General features: G+C 40.1%; 2 protein-coding genes across 3 annotated transcripts; both read right to left on the bottom strand.

The window, feature by feature from the left end:
• Nucleotides 1-243: 243 nt before the first annotated feature.
• Nucleotides 244-4,008, bottom strand: LOC311142566 (immunoglobulin-binding protein 1-like). Of its 2 annotated transcripts, none has more exons than XM_084178242.1 (6): nucleotides 3,783-4,008; nucleotides 3,033-3,335; nucleotides 2,633-2,828; nucleotides 2,459-2,535; nucleotides 1,425-1,534; nucleotides 244-1,289 (listed from the first exon to the last, which is right to left on the bottom strand). In XM_084178242.1, exons 1-6 carry the CDS (start codon nucleotides 3,992-3,994, stop codon nucleotides 1,141-1,143), a joined length of 1,047 nt encoding a protein of 348 aa, XP_084034368.1. In that variant the 5' UTR covers nucleotides 3,995-4,008; the 3' UTR covers nucleotides 244-1,140. The 2 variants fall into 2 exon arrangements, with proteins under 2 accessions (XP_084034368.1, XP_084034369.1); XM_084178243.1 differs by having other exon boundaries at nucleotides 3,896-4,003.
• Nucleotides 4,009-16,409: 12,401 nt separating this feature from the next.
• LOC311143036 (protein Wnt-11-like) lies at nucleotides 16,410-18,800 on the bottom strand (the record flags this gene model as incomplete). The annotated part of the gene is made up of 5 exons (XM_084178834.1): nucleotides 16,410-16,584; nucleotides 16,742-17,034; nucleotides 17,205-17,482; nucleotides 17,604-17,839; nucleotides 18,727-18,800. The coding sequence occupies 5 exons, from the start codon at nucleotides 18,798-18,800 to the stop codon at nucleotides 16,410-16,412; spliced, it is 1,056 nt and encodes a 351-aa protein (XP_084034960.1).
• Between the last annotated feature and the right edge of the window lie 1,434 nt (nucleotides 18,801-20,234).

Below are 20,234 nucleotides of genomic sequence, written 5' to 3'. Positions count from 1 at the left end.
TAATCATCCACACCTGTCTGGAAATGTGGGCACAATCAGAATGTGGACAAGATCAGGACAAAGGATGCATGTTAGAACCAGGTATAAACGGGGCTACTGACTAAGGTTAAAAATCACCACACATTAAGAGCGACATGAAGCTAGAACTTGGTGGCCCAGAATTGAGGTGGTGTACTGGGTATAATTTCACTTTAGCACAGTTGTCCAATGGGTAGCAAATAAAGAAACATTTTAGTGAGCATGTGCAATACATTGATTTAATTGGCTGGGAAACGGAAATACATTTTGAGATCACAATTGATGCTTTCACCAAAAGACACATATCAAGTTACATGGGAGCAATATTATACACTCTGGATAAGTGTGTCTGCTAAATAACTAAAATGTTAATGTGAAAATGAATATACGACCAAATACTACACTTTTGAATACTTTAATACACTAAGTGAATCTGTCAAAATACTTATGACTTCTTCTAATTAATTTCTAAACAGTAAAACAGATATGTATGAAAATACCTGAAAGAAAAAGGTGACATTCTGTACTGTCACCTCATATGAAACAATTATTGTCAAATCCAAAATGCTGGAGTATACAGCCACATTTTAGGGGACTGTATAAGCACACAAGCTACATTTTCCATCACCAAGCACATGAAGTGTGGATGACGACAGCAATTTTTTGTACCTGTAGAGCGTTACCACCTCTGTAGGGCTTTTCACAACAGGGTCTTTAAGTACTGTTGGATACTCTCAGAAAATATGAATCTACTTGGGAGCAGCTGTTAAAACAATTTATCATCAAATTCACTTCACTAATCTTCTCAAGCATACCACTGCGCCGTCTCGACGGACAGGGCCTTGGTGGCAATACTTGGTTGTGTATTCGTACGGAGCCTGCAGATAATATTAATGCTTGCCAATAAATAATGTTCCTCTGATACGGCTACAATGAAAGCCGTGATTTGCAGCATCAGAATAAACAGACACTTATAAACAGATTCTGTCTGGGATTGTATAGACCTCCCTTTTCCTCAAGGTCATCTTTCTATATACAGCAGCAACAACAACAAATCTTCAGAGAGACAGAGTAGGGACAGACCAGGTTTGGCACTGTTGCTGTTGCTGTGTTTGATGGTTGTCAGCCCATGTTTTTACGGTTCCCATAGCCTCTCCGATGCGTATCCTTCCAGTTGTCCCAGTCTCTAGCTTTCTGCAAGGCCTCCTCGTCATCGTTTTCAACCCGCTTCTCTTTCTCTTCTTGTTCTCGCTCTTCTGCATCAAAGTCCTCTGAAAGGGAGACAAATTGTATTTGGTGAATGAGACAGGGTAAAAAAAAAAACATGGTTCATGACCATTTGAAAACAATTGATGTACAGTTAACTGTAAATAGAACACTATTAGGAACATCTCTGTTAACCCTACCAGCGCTGCGTGGGATCCCCTGGTCTGGCAGGGCATTTTTCTTCCTGTGCTGTTCATACCAGTCATCCACTGACATAGTAGGTAGGCTGGGATAGCCTGCCCCAAACACTCTGAGATGAAAAATTACACATTAAAGGGATATTTCGTTTTTTAGCATGTTAGACCTCATTTTCCACTTACTTTTAGTGTTGAAGCATCAACCAGACAGTTGTTTTGGTTAAAGTTCCATTCCTAAGATTTCTTTGGCTGGCTTAGTTGCTTGCATGAGCCATATAGTGGTAGTGGCCAGACTCACCAAAAAAACATGCTTCAAAACGTCCCCACAAGAAAATCTACAGCTATCTCATGTCTTTGTGGGCTATACACGCATGTCAATATCAAAACACTTAGCTATTTCCACTATTACGAGCAATGTGTATAACTCAAACTCTGTTTACTTCCTGTTTTGCCCTTGTCTTGGAACTAATTTCTACATCCACACACTGCTAGTCTCGCACTGTATGTGTAGCCACGCGCTCTGTTGACAAGAGAGATATGACATGCCTACTCCGGAGCGTCAGACTTGTTGCTCACATGAGCAGAACAACACTGGCAACGTACTTCGGCTGAAGTAGCTAGTCCGGATGTTTGCAGAAAAAAACCAATATGTAACTTTTCTACAAGCCCTGAAAACATAATGGTCTTTAGAATTTTATGTGGAGACGTTTTGAAGCACGAGTCTGGCCACTACCACTATATGGCTCAAGCAAGCAAATAATCCAGCCAAATAAATTTCCAAAATTTAACTTTGACCAAAAAAACTGTCTGGATGATGCTCTAAAACTAAAAGTAAGTGGAAAATGAGGTCTAACATGCTAAAAAATGAAATATCCCTTTAAATTATAAATGAATCAACTATTTACTTCATGTGATATAATAAGCAAGTAGCTATGTACTCTTGATAAGGGAGGTTGGACAGAGTACTTATTTTGTGAGCAGGAAAACAGCAATTAGCAGAATGAGAAAATAAATGATACGTTTGAGCAGGTGCCTACCGGGCCTGAACAGCATCTTTGGTGAGAATGAAGGGTTTCATGGGAGGCCTTTTAGAGTGTGATGGCTCTGCTGAACTCTGCACATGGAAAAGATACAGAGCATAAGAAAACCACACTCTTTCAATGAGTCACTGGTGAATTAATGGCATTAGTTACATCTTCAAATCCAGGTACCTGTTTTAGAACATCCATCCTGGTCAAAATCTCAATTTCCTGGTCAATGCTCTCGATCTCCTCCAGGGATACAGCAATCCATTTCCTCACATTGAGGAGGTAGAAGTCTCTGACTATCTCGTCATCTGCCTGCCCACGGTCCACTGCTGCCTTAATCTCTGATAGCTTGGCCTCTGTGTCCTTCCTCTGTTTGTATCTGCAGAGTATAGCATAATAAATAAGAGAGATCTTTAATTTATTAAATAGCTGAGGGACATAACATATTTTAAGAGGTGCGTGACAGGTACTAGACCTTCAAGCATAGGTAGGTTGGCCTAAATTGTACTTGTGCAGTGCTCAATCAAAACGATTATTGTTCTGATTGTCAAAATTGTAATTGAAATGCAGATGTTTAATATACCTTTCTATCTTTGCCGCTCTAACTGTCGCCATCGCAATCAAGTCCGGAGGTTTGGGGGGCCCGTTTGCAGATTCTTCTTCTGGTATGTCAGCAGAGTTTGCAATGGTTTTGGGTAGATCAAACTTCGATATGTTATACTCCTTACATCTTTTCAAGAAGTCCAAAAAGTAACATCTAGCTATCTGAACTTCATCTAATCGTTTTGCCAGGTTCACTTGCTTCATAGTTAGAGCCCCCAGGAGGGCAGGCAACATCAGATACTTCAGATCTTTGGTTGCTACCTCCTCCAAATCCTCATTTCGGCTGAAAAACAAACATAAATAGGATTAACCATGATGATCATAACTATCCATTAAAACTAGCTTATGATGTGGAGAAACATTGCAAAGAACATGTTGATCCTTGAACTGACGGTCCACCTTAAAATGTGTTTCCTGAGTGAGTATGGACACTTTCCTGATACACACATTTGAACGCACTGGACTGGACATGCAGCACCACTTTCATTGCATGGCCATGGCTTAGTTTAGCTGACGTTAGGTTGCTAGCTTGTTTACGATTTAGCCTAGTAAAGTAGCTAGCTAGCTAAACTCTCAAGTAACTTTACGGTGGAATCTGTTTGTTATCTAGCTATTTGATACCGGTTAGTAACTAGCTCGCTACCTGGGAATCTGGCTAGTCGTCATTGCTAGAGAAGCAGTCTGTATAGTTTGCTAGCTGCTAGCTAACGTTTGGTAGCGCTAACGTCACCTGAACAAGTCGAGTTGGGCAACCATTCGCGTTGCCTCTTCCAGTTGCGTTATCCCACGCTTGATTTTAACCTGGATATGGGTGGCTGCAATGGGATCATTAGTGGTGTCTACCTCATCATATAGTTTCCATCCTCGATCTAATAAATCAGATAGTTTAAGCGGTTCTTCTGACTGCATTAGTGACAGCCTAGTGCTTTCTGCGGCAGCCATTTTGACAATGTTTTCGATGTAATGACTACTATCGGCTTCCGTATTAATTTCTTCTTCTTCTTCTTCTTTTTCTTCGATGAGGTTTAACGGCGGTTGGCATCCAATTTCTTGCATTACCGCCACATACTAGACTGGTGTACAACTCCCTTATATTTAGAAAAATAAATTAAAATAAAGAAATATCCTAGCATCTAACATTACACTCACAAATTCAAAATTATTATTAATAATTAACACCACCCCACTTCACTATTTAAATATATTCATTCCTACCTCATGCCCTCAACCTGAAATGATGGAACATCGCCACTTAACACTCCCTGTAACTCTTCTGATGTCAAGTCTCGCACACCCAAATACCTCTCTGCAGCTGCCACCACAACCTCAATTTTCTTAGACTTACGTTCCATCCCTGCAGTACAATGAAAAACCATTGCTATAAATGCTAAAAATCGAATCTTACTGAAACATATATCACTTGTTGTCCTATCCCTCTGCATTGGTACATCTCTACTACTCTCACCACTCCTCCCCCTTGACCCATCCTAACATTTTAAAAATCATTTTAGTCATTTAGCAGACGCTTTTATCCAGAGCGACTTACAGTTAGTGGGTGCATACATTTTCATACTGGCCCCCCGTGGGAAACAAACCCACAACCCTGGCGTTGCAAGCGCCATGCTCTACCAACTGAGCTACAGTCCTTTCTTCACTGCCTCAGCATATGACAACTTCTTCACTACTCTTACCCTGGAAATCTCAACCTGCCTCTCTCGCACAGGACATTTCTGATCCCCAGCCCCATGGGCACCCCTAAAATTAGCACATACCACTACTTTCCCCAATGCTACACATTCCTTTGTCTCATGCCCTTCTGCACACTTCTCACACCTTGGAACCTCCCTCCTACACACTGCTGCCACATGCCCATAAGTTTGACACCTGTAACATCATAATGTATTCGGCACATAAGCTCGTACAGGATAATTTATATACCCTAACTTCACTTTATCAGGCAAAGACTCAACTTCAAAACTCAAAAGAACAGACAATGACTCCTCTGTTTCCCCACTCTCGCCCCCCTGTTTGTCGCACCAAACGACGAGCATCACACACACCGGGAATCTTCCCCTTCAGTTGGTGAACTTTTACATTTACTGCTACCCCAGTAATCACTCCTTTCAATGGCAACCTTTTCTTGAGAGCGAAACAATTCACCATTCTTTCCCCCATTTGTCTAAACCTGAGCGCCTTCTCCCTCTGACCAACAGAAACACAAACAATTATCACTAGACCACTTCTGGTTACCCTCACCAATTCCACTTTACCCAACGCTCTTTTCATCCATCTTGAAACCACAAATGGATCAGCCAAAAGGCAAGGCTCCACTTTTTCCAAAAACTTCACTCCTACTGTCACAGACTCATCTTCATCCTGACCCTCTGTGCAATCCTCGGGCTCCGAGTACTTCACCACACCTTCCACCTCCGATACTTCACCCTCATTCACTTCCATTTCTCCTCCTATATTCAGCTCACTTTGCTTACATTTCCTACCATTCTTCTTGAACAAACCTTCTCCATTTTCTCCGCCATTTTTAACAGACTCAAGCTCACAGTCTTCCTCCCTCTCTCTCTTAGACCTCCTCTGCCTCTCTTTTTCACTCCATTCCTCCTCCGTCATCCAGGTATACGTTTAATTATGATAATACTGCACTTCTCCTGACATACGTCTGTTTCTTGCTTTCTCAAGGGACTCCATTTACCTTCCTACTCTCCCTTTCTACACTTATTCATAGCACTTTCAATAAAATATGAGCAATAAACTTCGGTCCTTCTTCGCTACCTGGGCGTCCTTTATTTGAGCTCTCCGCACCAAACTCACCCCGCAAACTCCTCTGGGTTTCCGTATTCATTCTACGCTCACTTCCTTTATGAGCGTAGAGAAGTTTACTGTGTTTGCAATGGTTGGCGCTGTTTTCACAAATATCCTCCTGAGACCCAGCAATTATTATTATTATTATTATTATTATTATTATTATTATTATTATATATTTAATTATTATTATTATTATTTATTTATTTTTGTCCTCTAATGGACATAAATCGTTTTTGGTCCGTATCTCTAAGGCCACACATGCAGTGGGGATTTTAGAATGTAAATCTTGGTGGGGCAAACTCAATTTATTTAAATGTTTATGCATGCCAGCAAAGCCACTACACAACACAAACAATACATGAATTGCACTTTAATAGTGACAAACGGTGCCCACAAACTCTTAGGGCCTACATAAAGCTGTCCTAACAACAGAGCTTTCTTTTCAGCACCATGGAGTGAATCCTTACCACCGCTACACCTGGCTATAAGCGGAGCCTTGTCTGGCAGCGAAACAGTTCATTCAGCCTCATTTAAAAAACATAGCTGATATGGCTGACTTGCTTAAACAAATGTGGTTCCTACTGACAATTGAGATGTACAAACTATGGCATAAGGGAACGTTGAGCTGATAAGAGGCAATCCGTAATTTCGATTAAGACATGAATGAGGTCTGATTTAATTATTACTGAAACAGGATCCAAGTGGTAAATATACAGATCCAGTCCATAAGAAAAAATTTATAATTGGAGGCCTCTTACACTTCAGTGTTATGATGTAAAAATTCTAGCAAAATGCATAGCGCATAAAATTAAAAAGTTATTGTCGGATATTATTCATCCTAATCAGGCAGGTTTTTTACATGGACTATACATTGGAGATAATATGACAAGTACTGGAAACAATAGAACACTATGAAAAATCTGGGAAACCAGGCCTGGTATTCATAGCTGACTTTGAAAAGGCTTTTGATAAAGTACGACTGGAGTTTATATATAAATGCCTGGAATATTTCAATTTTGGAGAATCTCTTATAAAAGGGGTTAAAGGTATGTATAGTAACCCTAGGTGTATAATAGTAAATAATGGCTACTTCTCAGAAATTGTTAAACTGTCAAGAGGAGTAAAACAAGGTTGTCCACTATCGGCATATCTATTTATTATTGCCATCGAAATGTTAGCTGTTAAAATCAGATCCAACAATAATATCAAAGGGTTACAGATCCAGGGCTTAAAAACAAAGGTGTCATTGTACGCTGATTATTCATGTTTTCTTTTAAATCCACAATTTGGATCCCTCCACAGCCTCATAGAGGATCTAGATACTTTTTGTAACCTCTCTGTATTACAACCGAGTTATGATAAGTGTACTATATTGCGTATTGGATCACAAAAAAATACAACTTTTACATTACCATGTAGTTTACCAATAAAATGGTCTGACGGTGATGTGGACATACTCGGTATACATATCCCGAAAGAAAGAAATGATCTCACTCCAATTAATTTTAATAGAAAGTTAGCAAAAATAGATAAGATCTTGCTACCATGGAAAGGAACATACCTGTCTATTTGTGGAAGAATCACCCTGATTAATGAACTCTTTAGTCATATCCCAGTTTACCTATTTGCTTATGGTCTTGCCTACACCTAGCGACCTGTTTTATTAAATTATATGAGCAAAACATATTCCATTTTATTTGGAATGGCAAGCCAGACAAAATTAAAAGGGCCTATTTATATAATGAATATTAATTTGGAGGGCAGAAATTATTAAATATTAAAGGAAATTATTAAATATTAAAGCATTAAACCTCTCACTAAAGGCGTCAGTCATACAAAAGTTATACTTAAATCCGAACTGGTTCTCTAGTAGATTAGTAAGAATGTCTCATCCCATGTTCAAGAATGGCCTTTTCCCCTTTATTCACATTACAACCTCTCACTTTCGGTTATTTGAAAATGAAATAATCTCCAGAATATCACTAAACAAGCCATATAAAGTTGGTTGCAATTTCAGTTTAATCCACCAGAAAAGACAGAACAAATAATACAACAAATGTTGTGGTTAAACTAAAATATACTAATTGATTTAAAAAAACATAATTTTTCGATAACATAAAAAAAAAGGTATAATCTTTGTAAATGATATCATAAATAGGACTGGTGGAGTTATGTCACACATGCAGCTAACAAAAATATATGGAAATGTCTGCTTTACCAAAAATTACAACCAACTAATTGCAGCTTTACCGCAAAAATGGAAGAGGCAAGTGGAAGGGGGAAAAAGTAAGGAACTTGTCTGTCGGCTCTACATTAAAGACCAAAATTGGTTAAAGAAAATTGTGATAAATAAAAAAGTATACCAGTTTAATTTAAGGACCAACAAATTGACAGCTGTGCCATATAGATGGCAAAATAGTTGGGAAGAGATTTTTGATGTACCGATTCCATGGCACATGGTTTATGAACTGATATGCAAAATTACCCGGATTCAAAACTTTAGATTCTTCAAAGTAGCCAGCCTTTGCCTTGATGACAGCTTTGCACACTCTTGGCATTCTCTCAACCAGGTTCACCTGGAATGCTTTTCCAACAGTCTTGAAGGAGTTCCCACATATGCTGAGCACTTGTTGGCTGCTTTTCCTTCACTCGCGGTCCAACTCATCCCAAACCATCTCAATTGGGTTGAGGTCGGGTGATTGTGGAGGCCTGGTCATCTGATGCAGCACTCCATCACTCTCCTTGGTCAAATAGCCCTTGCACAGCCTGGAGGTGTGTTTTGGGTCATTGTACTGTTGAAAAACAAATGATAGTCCCACTAAGCGCAAACCAGATGGGATGGCGTATTGCTGCAAAGCATTGACCTGCATTTTGGAGCTGCCTTACTCAAGAAAGCAAAAAAGAGACCATGTTTGTATGCGACTTTATTAACTCAAGACATTTATTTATTTGCAAACTGATTTGTGACACGTATTAATGCCAAAATAATATGCAAAACAGGCAAGAACAACAACAAATATTTTTTAAATATATATTTTGTTTAGCTAAACAGGTGGGGGCAAAACCCCACCTGCCACTATGTTGGGTCCTGTTGTACCTTTGAGAGGACATTCTGGGCTTTTCAATGATATCACGTGTCACCTTGACAATTCCTTCAACCTCAAGTCTTTCTTTCTGGTTTTTCAAAATGGCTACCATCACAATTACGATCACTAGTAGCATACAGTGGGGAAAAAAAGTATTTAGTCAGCCACCAATTGTGCAAGTTCTCCCACTTAAAAAGATGAGAGAGGCCTGTAATTTTCATCACAGGTACACGTCAACTATGACAGACAAATTGAGGGAAAAAAATCCAGAAAATCACATTGTAGTATTTTTTATGAATTTATTTGCAAATTATGGTGGAAAATAAGTATTTGGTCACCTACAAACAAGCAAGATTTCTGGCTCTCACAGACCTGTAACTTTTTCTTTAAGAGGCTCCTCTGTCCTCCACTCGATACCTCTATTAATGGCACCTGTTTGAACTTGTTACCAGTATAAAAGACACCTGTCCACAACCTCAAACAGTCACACTCCAAACTCCACTATGGCCAAGACCAAAGAGCTGTCAAAGGACACCAGAAACAAAATTGTAGACCTGCACCAGGCTGGGAAGACTGAATCTGCAATAGGTAAGCAGCTTGGTTTGAAGAAATCAACTGTGGGAGCAATTATTAGGAAATGGAAGACATACAAGACCACTGATAATCTCCCTCGATCTGGGGCTCCACGCAAGATCTCACCCCGTGGGGTCAAAATGATCACAAGAACGGTGAGCAAAAATCCCAGAACCACACGGGGGGACCTAGTGAATGACCTGCAGAGAGCTGGGACCAAAGTAACAAAGCCTACCATCAGTAACACACTACGCCGCCAGGGACTCAAATCCTGCATTGCAAGACGTGTCCCCCTGCTTAAGCCAGTACATGTCCAGGCCCGTCTGAAGTTTGCTAGAGTGCATTTGGATGATCCAGAAGAGGATTGGGAGAATGTCATATGGTCAGATGAAACCAAAATATAACTTTTTGGTAAAAACTCAACTCGTCGTGTTTGGAGGACAAAGAATGCTGAGTTGCATCCAAAGAACACCATACCTACTGTGAAGCATGGGGGTGGAAACATCATGCTTTGGGGCTGTTTTTCTGCAAAGGGACCAGGACGACTGATCCGTGTAAAGGAAAGAATGAATGGGGCCATGTATCGTGAGATTTTGAGTGAAAACCTCCTTCCATCAGCAAGGGCATTGAAGATGAAACGTGGCTGGGTCTTTCAGCATGACAATGATCCCAAACACACCGCCTGGGCAACGAAGGAGTGGCTTCGTAAGAAGCATTTCAAGGTCCTGGAGTGGCCTAGCCAGTCTCCAGATCTCAACCCCATAGAAAATCTTTGGAGGGAGTTGAAAGTCCGTGTTGCCCAGCGACAGCCCCAAAACATCACTGCTCTAGAGGAGATCTGCATGGAGGAATGGGCCAAAATACCAGCAAGAGTGTGTGAAAACCTTGTGAAGACTTACAGAAAATGTTTGACCTGTGTCATTGCCAACAAAGGGTATATAACAAAGTATTGAGAAACTTTTGTTATTGACCAAATACTTATTTTCCACCATAATTTGCAAATAAATTCATAAAAAAATCCTACAATGTGATTTTCTGGATTTTTTTTTCTAATTTTGTCTGTCATAGTTGACGTGTACCTATGATGAAAATTACAGGCCTCTCTCATCTTTTTAAGTGGGAGAACTTGCACAATTGGTGGCTGACTAAATACTTTTTTCCCCCACTGTATTTGAAGTGTGTGTAATAGTGTAATTATAATTTTTGTGAGTTTGATATTCAAATTGTTTCTAATAGGTAAATATCTCAGGAATAGTTTGGTGAGTTTTCAGAGCAGTGTAATCAGAGCTAAATAAGAGCTTGTTAATAAATGTCCTCTGTAGTGGACATCAGGATGTTTTTTTACCTACTGTCCCCATTTACTGTAATGTAAAATGTTTTATATTTCATATCAACCGAGTCCTAATGACCACTCAATATATTTTTTCAAATGTTTTTCTTTGTAGCATGTTTATTTCACCCCAAACCGTTATTTATGCGATGTAAAAATAAAAATTAAACATTCCAAAACCTTTTTTTTGCTGGGTCTCAGGAGGATATACCCTATCTCAAAACTTGAATAGGCCAAAGAGGACATGGAACTTTGTACAGTATCTTGATTTTTAAATGGAGAAATTGTGAAAACAAAAGTATTCAGACCTCTTTACTTTTACCACATTCTGTTACGTTACAGCCTTATTCTAAAATGGATTAAATAGTTTTTTCCCCTCATCAATCTACACACATTACCCCATAATGACAAAACAAAAACAGGTTTGTAGAAATGTTTGCGCATTTATATTTTTTAAAACCCGGAAATATCTCATTTACCTAAATATTCAGACCCTTTACTCAGTTCTTTGTTGAAGCACCTTTGGCAGCGATTACAGCCTCGAGTCATCTTGGGTTTGAACCTACAAGCTTGGCACACCTGTATTTGGGGAGTTTCTCCCAATCTTCTTTGCAGATCCTCTCAAGCTCTGTCAGGTTGGATGTGGAGCATTGCTGCACAGCTATTTTCAGGTCTGGAACAGGTTTTCATCAAGGATCTCGCTGTACTTTGCTCCATTCATCGTTCCCTTGATGTTGACTAGTCTCCCAGTCCCTGCCGCTGAAACACATCCCCACAGCATGATGCTGCCACCCCCATGCTTCACCGTAGGGATGGTGCCAGGTGTCCTCCAGACGTGACGCTTGGCATTCAGGCCAAAGAGTTCAATCTTGGTTTCATCAGACCAGAGAATCTTGTTTCTCATTTTTTACATTTTACATTTTTAGTCATTTAGCAGACACTCTTATCCAGAGCGACTTACAGTTAGTGAGTGCATACGTTATCTTTTTATTTTTCATACCCCTGTGGGAATCGAATCCACATCCCTGGCGTTGCAAACACCATGCTCTACCCACTGAGCTACATCCCTGCCGGCCATTCCCTCCCCTACCCTGGACAACGCTGGGCCAATTGTGCGCCACCCCATGCGTCTTCTCATGGTCTGAGAGTCCTTTAGGTGCCTTTTGGCAAACTCCAAGCGGGCTGTCATGTGCCTTTTACTGAGGAGTGGCTTCCGTCTGGCCACTCTACCATAAAGGCCTGATTGATGGAGTGCTGTAGAGATGGTTGTCCTTCTGGAAGGTTCTCCCATCTCCACAGAGGAACTCTGGAGCTCTTTCAGAGTGATCATCGGGTTCTTGGTCACCTCCCTGACCAAGGCCCTTCTTCTCCGATTGCTCAGGGCGGCCAGCTCTAGGAAGAGTCTTGGTGGTTCCAAACTTCTTCCATTTAAGAATGATGGAGGCCACGGTGTTCTTGGGGACCTTCAATGCTGCAGAAATGTTTTGGTACCCTTCCACAGATTTTTTTCGGAGCTCTACGGACAATTCCTTCCACCTCATGGCTTGGTTTTTGCTCTGACATGCACTGTCAACTGTGGGTCCTTATATAGACAGGTGTGTGCCTTTCCAAATCATGTCCAATCAATTGAATTGACCACAGGTGGACTCTAATCAAGTTGTAGAAACATTTCAAGGATGATCAATGGAAACAGGATGCACCTGAGCTCAATTTCGAGTCTCAAAGCAAAGGGTCTGAATACTAATGTTAATAAGATATTTAAATTTGCTAACATTTCTAAAAACCTGTTTTTGCTTTGTCATTATGGGTTATTGTGTGTAGATTGATGAAGAAAAACATTTATTTAATCAATTTTAGAATAAGGCTGTAACGTAACAAAATGTGGAAAAAGTCAAGGGGCCTGAATACTTTCCGAATGCACTGTACAGTATAAAAATTATATAACAATTTATGAATCATGCAGTCAAAGTTGATTTAACTTACAATACATTGAACACACAACCTGATTGGACATCAAATGAAACATTTTTGCAAAAGCACCAGACCTAGAAACACCACAATTTGCTTTGACATAATCCACTTCAAAAACAGTCTGCCTTTTCAAACTCTGTATCTATCTGCCTATCGTCAGGCAATTTAGTCTTACTTGGGGAATATGGCCTAATAATAGATAGACTAAATTTAAGTATTGACTATTGTTATTGGTAACTGGATCTACCCCACTTTTCAAACAAATGTTCAAAAACATTCTCCCATTTCTGTCATCTGGGAGGAAATAAGAGGTTCAGATTATTTCCTTAAATATTAGACTATAAACAAGGCTCTACGTGTGCAATTAATCTACTGGTTCCCTGGCCTATGTTTTGCTTTGGGAAAGTGATCCTCCAGAAGTCCCATGGAGATGATTTTTTTTTTTTACCAGTCTATGAAAAACTAGTAAGTCATTTGAAACAGTATTATGGAATAGGGCCTAGTGAAGTCCATTGCAGCAAATGTGCAACATGTCCCTCTCACTGCACCCCCTCCCCATAGAGTAGGCAGACCTAATTAGGCAGTAAGTCTACCCTAGCCACCATACTACAATCTATACAATTATATTCCATTTTAACCAAAGATTGCACACCGTTTTGCTTTTTTTCTGCAATTAGCTTCACAACACGGCAGGCTAAAAGGAAACATGAGTGTATTTTGGAGGCAGCAAGAATTGAAACACCTGTATATTTTTAAATTACGGGAGGGTTTAAAAACATGTGAAAGACAAACAACAGCCCTATTGTGAATACGTGTCCACACATTTCCACCAAAATAAGTTTAGGACCTACAGTGGAGAGAACAAGTATTTGATACACTGCCGATTTTGCAGGTTTTCCTACTTACAAAGCATGTAGAGGTCTGTAATTTTTATCATAGGTACACTTCAACTGTGAGAGACGGAATCTAAAACAAAAATCCAGAAAATCACATTGTATGATTTTTAAGTAATTAATTTGCATTTTATTGCATGACATAAGTATTTGATCACCTACCAACCAATAAGAATTCCGTCTCTCACAGACCTGTTCGTTTTTCTTTAAGAAGCCCTCCTGTTCTCCACTCATTACCTGTATTAACTGCACCTGTTTGAACTCGTTACCTGTATAAAAGACACCTGTCCACACACTCAATCAAATAGACTCCAACCTCTCCACAATGGCCAAGACCAGAGAGCTGTGTAAGGACATCAGGGATAAAATTGTAGACCTGCACAAGGCTGGGATGGGCTACAGGACAATAGGCAAGCAGCTTGGTGAGAAGGCAACAACTGTTGGCGCAATTATTCGAAAATGGAAGAAGTTCAAGATGACGGTCAATCACCCTCGATCTGGGGCTCCATGCAAGATCTCACCTCGTGGGGCATCAATGATCATGAGGAAGGTGAGGGATCAGCCCAGAACTACACGGCAGGACCTGGTCAATGATCTGAAGAGAGCTGGGACCACAGTCTCAAAGAAAACCATTAGTAACACACTACGCCGTCATGGATTAAAATCCTGCAGATCACGCAAGGTCCCCCTGCTCAAGCCAGCGCATGTCCAGGCCCGTCTGAAGTTTGCCAATGACCATCTGGATGATCCAGAGGAGGAATGGGAGAGGGTAATGTGGTCTGATGAGACAAAAATAGAGCTTTTTGGTCGTAACTCCACTCGCCGTGTTTGGAGGAAGAAGAAGGATGAGTACAACCCCAAGAACACCATCCCAACCATGAAGCATGGAGGTGGAAACATCATTCTTTGGGGATGCTTTTCTGCAAAGGGGACAGGAAGACTGCACCGTATTGAGGGGAGGATGGATGGGGCCATGTATCGCGAGATCTTGGCCAACAACCTCCTTCCCTCAGTAAGAGCATTGAAGATGGGTCGTGGCTGGGTCTTCCAGCATGACAACGACCCGAAACACACAGCCAGAGCAACTAAGGAGTGGCTCCGTAAGAAGCATCTCAAGGTCCTGGAGTGGCCTAGCCAGTCTCCAGACCTGAACCCAATAGAACATCTTTGGAGGGAGCTGAAAGTCCGTATTGCCCAGCGACAGCCCCGAAACCTGAAGGATCTGGAGAAGGTCTGTATGGAGGAGTGGGCCAAAATCCCTGCTGCAGTGTGTGCAAACCTGGTCAAGACCTACAGGAAACGTATGATCTCTGTAATTGCAAACAAAGGTTTCTGTACCAAATATTAAGTTCTGCTTTTCTGATGTATCAAATACTTATGTCATGCAATAAAATGCAAATTAATTACTTAAAAATCATACAATGTGATTTTCTGGATTTTTGTTTTAGATTCCGTCTCTCACAGTTGAAGTGTACCTATGATAAAAATTACAAACCTCTACATGCTTTGTAAGTAGGAAAACCTGCAAAATCGGCAGTGTATCAAATACTTGTTCTCCACACTGTATGGGCTGCAACCATCAATCATATACAAAATACTCCAACACAGAAAGAAAACCTTTATATTTAGTGACCACTGACCAATTCCCTACAATTTTGTTTTACAGTATTTATGTAATTTTCTTGTTTATAATAGTAATCAATCTTTAAAACGAATAATGATGAGGCAGCTGAGGCACTTGCCTTAAATCTTTCTCTGAGACTGAAGTACCACTATTGACCTTTTAGCTACTGTGGATGGTATAAACAGCATGAGCCTGACGTTCCGTAGAAGGAATGAAAGTGTAGATTTGCTATTGTGTCATGTTACTACAGCCTCTGCGGCATAAATACTACCGTTACTATTGGTTTGCCCAAAGGCAAATGAGGCCTGCCACAGGCAGTCTCATACAAGATGGTTAAAACTAAACAAGACACATGTCACATTTTTGTGTAGGGTTTTAATAAAAATAAATATAAAATTGCACTTATGTACATCAACATGCCTAATATATTAATCAAAAACTAAAAATACAGCTCAAATGTATTCTGTTGATAATTTGTGTTTTGCATGCCTATGATCAGAATATACCTAAGCTGAGGAGTATATGGCAGTAGCCCCTTTTGACTACAATGGACATTCAAATTAGATCAATCAGTAATTCTGCCTCTCATTGGCAATTTAGTTAATGAGTAATATGTAAATTGTTAAAAGCTTTTCATTGTCAGCTGGACATCTTAAAGCTGACTGGGCGGTTAGCATTTAGGGTACCTTCTGAGCAGTCTTTGTTGTGATTCACCTCCTTTGTCATGTATTCAACTTGTCTTCTATTGAGCAACATTTTACTAATCAAGCATGAATAGCTAACAGCTCTCAATCAATCACATTTTCTCTTCAAGTAACACAATATTTTTCACAGTAGTGCCCTCCCCCAGTCTCTTTAAAACAGGTAACGTTGGAGTCCAGATCCATCCGCTTATCTTTGGTAGTGTGAGTTGTTCCTCTTGTTTTTTATTGTACTGTAGCCTGCAGGCTACCTACTACTACACAGGGAGTCAGGTCAGGTGACCTGGGCCAGCACAGCTTGACAAGATATGGTGGTGAAAATAGTGCTTCATGTTTACTCAAGTGTCTCTGGGCAACGTTTATTTGCATACATATCTCTCCACTGTCCTTTCACACCTCTTGCAGGTGACATAGCAGCACCAGTGGTACTTGCATTGGCATCTCTCCACAATTCTCTCAGTGAAGGCATTGTAGCCGCGACCACAGCACATTAGATTGCAACTCCCACTGTTGTTGGATGTCTTATTGCACTGTCTGGAGACAAAAAAAGAATGTTCCAATCAATAAACCACACTATATAAATAAAAAATATAAATATGGGAGAGGATCAACATATTTCGACCTTCGAAGTGTCAAAGGTACAGTAAAAATGACAATTTCCACTGTTACATTGAGAGAAACACAATCATACCTGTTCTGTGTACCGAGTGAGCCATGCTTCTCATTGTGTGTGCAGTAATCCGAAGAGCTGACCAGGTAGACCAACTCACTCTCTCTCACTGGTCGAAAATCCAACTCTCTGGGGACCAACTGCTTCTTTGTCCCAACATGACGATGGATCACCTTGGTGGCAGACAGGTACTTGGATTTGAGATCCATGGCAATGTGGTTAATATCATGGAGGCCCTTCCAACATGTTTTGACAGAGCAGGATCCGGACACCCCGTGGCATTTGCAATTGGTCTCCTGGGCATCAATAAGTGCCTGAAAGTAGAGCAAAAAGAATATTAAAATGTGTTGCCACGTTTTGCGAATATGCATTATAGAATATAATATGTTGTTTATCATGTTGAGCCAAAAGGAATGCCATGAAAAACAATGGCACAATAACCGTTCATGTCATTGTGAGAAGTGCGTAAAAATTCGACCGTTACCTGTCTTCCAACTGCATTATTGTGCAAGTTCATCAGTCTGAACGGCTGAGAGCCAGATTTGCTGTTTCTCATCGGTGCATCAGAAAAGGCAGATCCCATTTGGAGACCATAGCGCAGGTTATCACCACATCCTCCCCATTTGAAGTCGGGCCCGGCCTGTTCAGCAGGGGCTGGGGCGCACGAGCAACTGGGGAGCTCTCCAGAAGAGCAGGCTCTGGCGATGGAGTGACTCACTACGGCAGCAGCTAGTGAGAACACAAATGCGGACTCCCTGGTTCCTTCAGTACAGCATATTCAACAGTTATTCACAGAAAATCCCAAATCACAGAATTTTACTGGCCACAATATATTCTAACATTTTCAAGATAGGCCTACATTTCCAAAGTTTCTTTAGCTTACCTTTTGCTAAATCCGGTGTAAAACGAGGGGCTTTTTCAACAGAGGAACAGTTCCACCGCATGTCACCGAAGGTGTTCTGACATGTATTTTTGGTCATCTTGGCCGCGTGGACAATACTGTGCATCAGCTCGAGATTTCGCCGACAAATTTGCAATTGATCATGGGCCAACGCGTCTAGCAGCTTGCAATGATTAGTTTGATTCCAGCCTAAAGAGCTTCCATTTACAGTGAGTCCACTGCAAATATTTTTTAAAATAAACACTGAATTAGGTCATCAGCTATTTCATATGGCATATATGTGTATCAAATGAACAAATACAAGTCTGGATTTTTTTTTCAATAAATCGAATACAATTTTATTGGTAGGGTAGGCTACACATATGTCCCAGATGATATTGCGGGTGTAGCGAAATGCGTATGTTTCTTGCTCCAACAGTGCAGTAATACCTAACAATACAAAACAATACACACAAATACCCCGAAAATAAAATAAAGGAATTAAGAAATATATAAATATTAGAACGATTATTGGACATTATGGACATTATGGACATTATATGAATAGAAATGCTGTGTACAGCAGTAGTTATATAGGATGAGCCTTGACTAGAATACAGTATATACATATGAAGTGGGTAAAACAGTATGTAAACAAGGTAGCATAGCAGCATAGGCCTCTGCTCTGAATAGATAGCCCGACATTGAACACTGGTCACTTCATATACTGTTTATATACTGTTGTTTACTCACTGTGTATGTGGGCTATATACTGTATTCTCGACATAGCTCATCCTAATATACCTACTACTTTACATACCATTTTATTTTCCAAAAAGATATACTGTCTATACACACCACGTATTTATATTTAGGCTATAGGCCTATTCTTGATTCTGACACTGCTCACTCTAATACATCTACTTTGGATTGTTAATTGGACTCGTTCTGACATTTCTTGATTTCTTTCGTTTTTTTATTAGGCTATTTGTGTATTGGTATTGTATTTGCTAGACATTCTACTGCACATTTTTCTGCACCTGCTATAACACCTGCAAAACTGTGTATGCGACCAATAAACTTTGATTTCATCTGACATATAACTACATACTAATGGAATACTTACAGCCAATATATAGCAGCACAGCAGTTCGCGTTCACAATAAATGTCAATAGAAATAAGTCCTTGTGGAATTTCATTGTAAAAAAAAATCGTGAATCCTCTGCCTAAAATAAAAATGAAGATCCAAACGACTCCTTTAGTAGTCCGATGTGATTATCCAGTGATAGTATTGTTTTATTTAGCCTATGCGGTCTGGAGGTATGGCCCTACTATAAGATGCAAGCCACTGGTGGTGTGACCTCCGCTCAAGGGAGTCTTCTTATGTCGCCCGCTACGATAGCCACGCCCCATTAAATTGGCGATTTGTGAATGAACCATTGAATGAACACAGGCACAGCTACACGGATCAAATTCTAATTTTGTGAATTCATGTGGATGGACTGTAACATATGCCTATTAGCAGTTATCCTATATATATATGGCCTATGCATTTCAAAAGATATTCCCTACATTTATGTTGTTGTTGTTACAATACTGGTTAGCCTATGTGCCATTAATCATGACTGATTAAACGACAGCCACACAAAGTGTTAGACATGTAGGCTAAAGCGTGCTAAACCATTCATTAATATGCAACACTTCTATTAACTAGCCCTGGCCTAATGTATTTGGAAGATTTCCTTTGAAAACACATCTGCAACATTCTAATCTAATCTAAATCTATGTGACAATCTGACAACATAACCTTTGCCAGTAAAATATTCTTAACAATTTTACAATAATATAACAATTCTGTTCGATCTCTGTGTTCATATGATATCTGAAAGCCTATTTTGTATACAGTCCATGAAATATGAGAATAACCTTGATAATTTGACCTCCCTAAATAGCTGAAATAGCGCAGATCCGTGATTGATGTCCAGATTACACGCGCGTCAAAGTGACATTACAACGTTCTACCTATGGCTTTACATTGGACTACAACCTCATTTTCATGGTTTACTTATTTACAACGCTTTGAATCTCGTTAGTCTAGGGGTACGATTATCGCTTAGGGTGCGAGAGGTCCCGGGTTCAAGTCCCTGACGAGCCCTCATTTTGCATGTCCTATGCTGTTCATTGACCTAAGTGTTCATCAAGAAATTAAACAGGTAGATTATATGTAGGCATGTAAAGGCCTCGAAGCCAGTTATGTTTGATCTACGTTAGATTAGTGGACAAACAAAACGATTGATCCACGCATGGTTTGTGAAGATTAACCACTGAACGAAAACGATTGACGGATTGACATACTAAACAATTAGCTCAACTAATCCAATTAACAAGGGCCATTATCGAGGGACTAAATTCTTCTTACAACCAATACAGGACAGATATACTTTGATGCTATCCGTTTTTCAAGTGTGTTTATGTGTGCTATACACATTAGTCTCCCTGATAGAATCACACTATAGCCTCTAGACTTATAATAAAGGCTACCCACTAATCCTTATCAACAAAGAAAACAGGGAATGAGAAACTGGGATTTCAGTGGCATGGTCAAATAAGGGAGTATAAATGGTTAATTATCT

This window comes from Coregonus lavaretus (genome assembly GCF_964263955.1).
Source record: "Coregonus lavaretus genome assembly, chromosome: 15".
Classification (NCBI taxonomy): Eukaryota; Metazoa; Chordata; class Actinopteri; order Salmoniformes; family Salmonidae; genus Coregonus; species Coregonus lavaretus.
The sequence above is the reverse complement of the archived record's forward strand: the minus strand, read 5'-3'. Positions and strand labels throughout refer to the sequence as shown.

Bases quoted from the DNA above. Each gene is read 5' to 3' on its own strand.
- LOC311142566 (XM_084178242.1), bottom strand. From the start codon at position 3,994: ATGGCTGCCGCAGAAAGCACTAGGCTGTCACTAATGCAGTCAGAAGAA. The intron at 3,336-3,782 runs GTGACGTTAGCG...TTTGTTTTTCAG, and splicing joins GCCCAACTCGACTTGTTCAG to CCGAAATGAGGATTTGGAGG. The intron at 1,290-1,424 runs GTAGGGTTAACA...TCTCCCTTTCAG, and splicing joins GGGGATCCCACGCAGCGCTG to AGGACTTTGATGCAGAAGAG.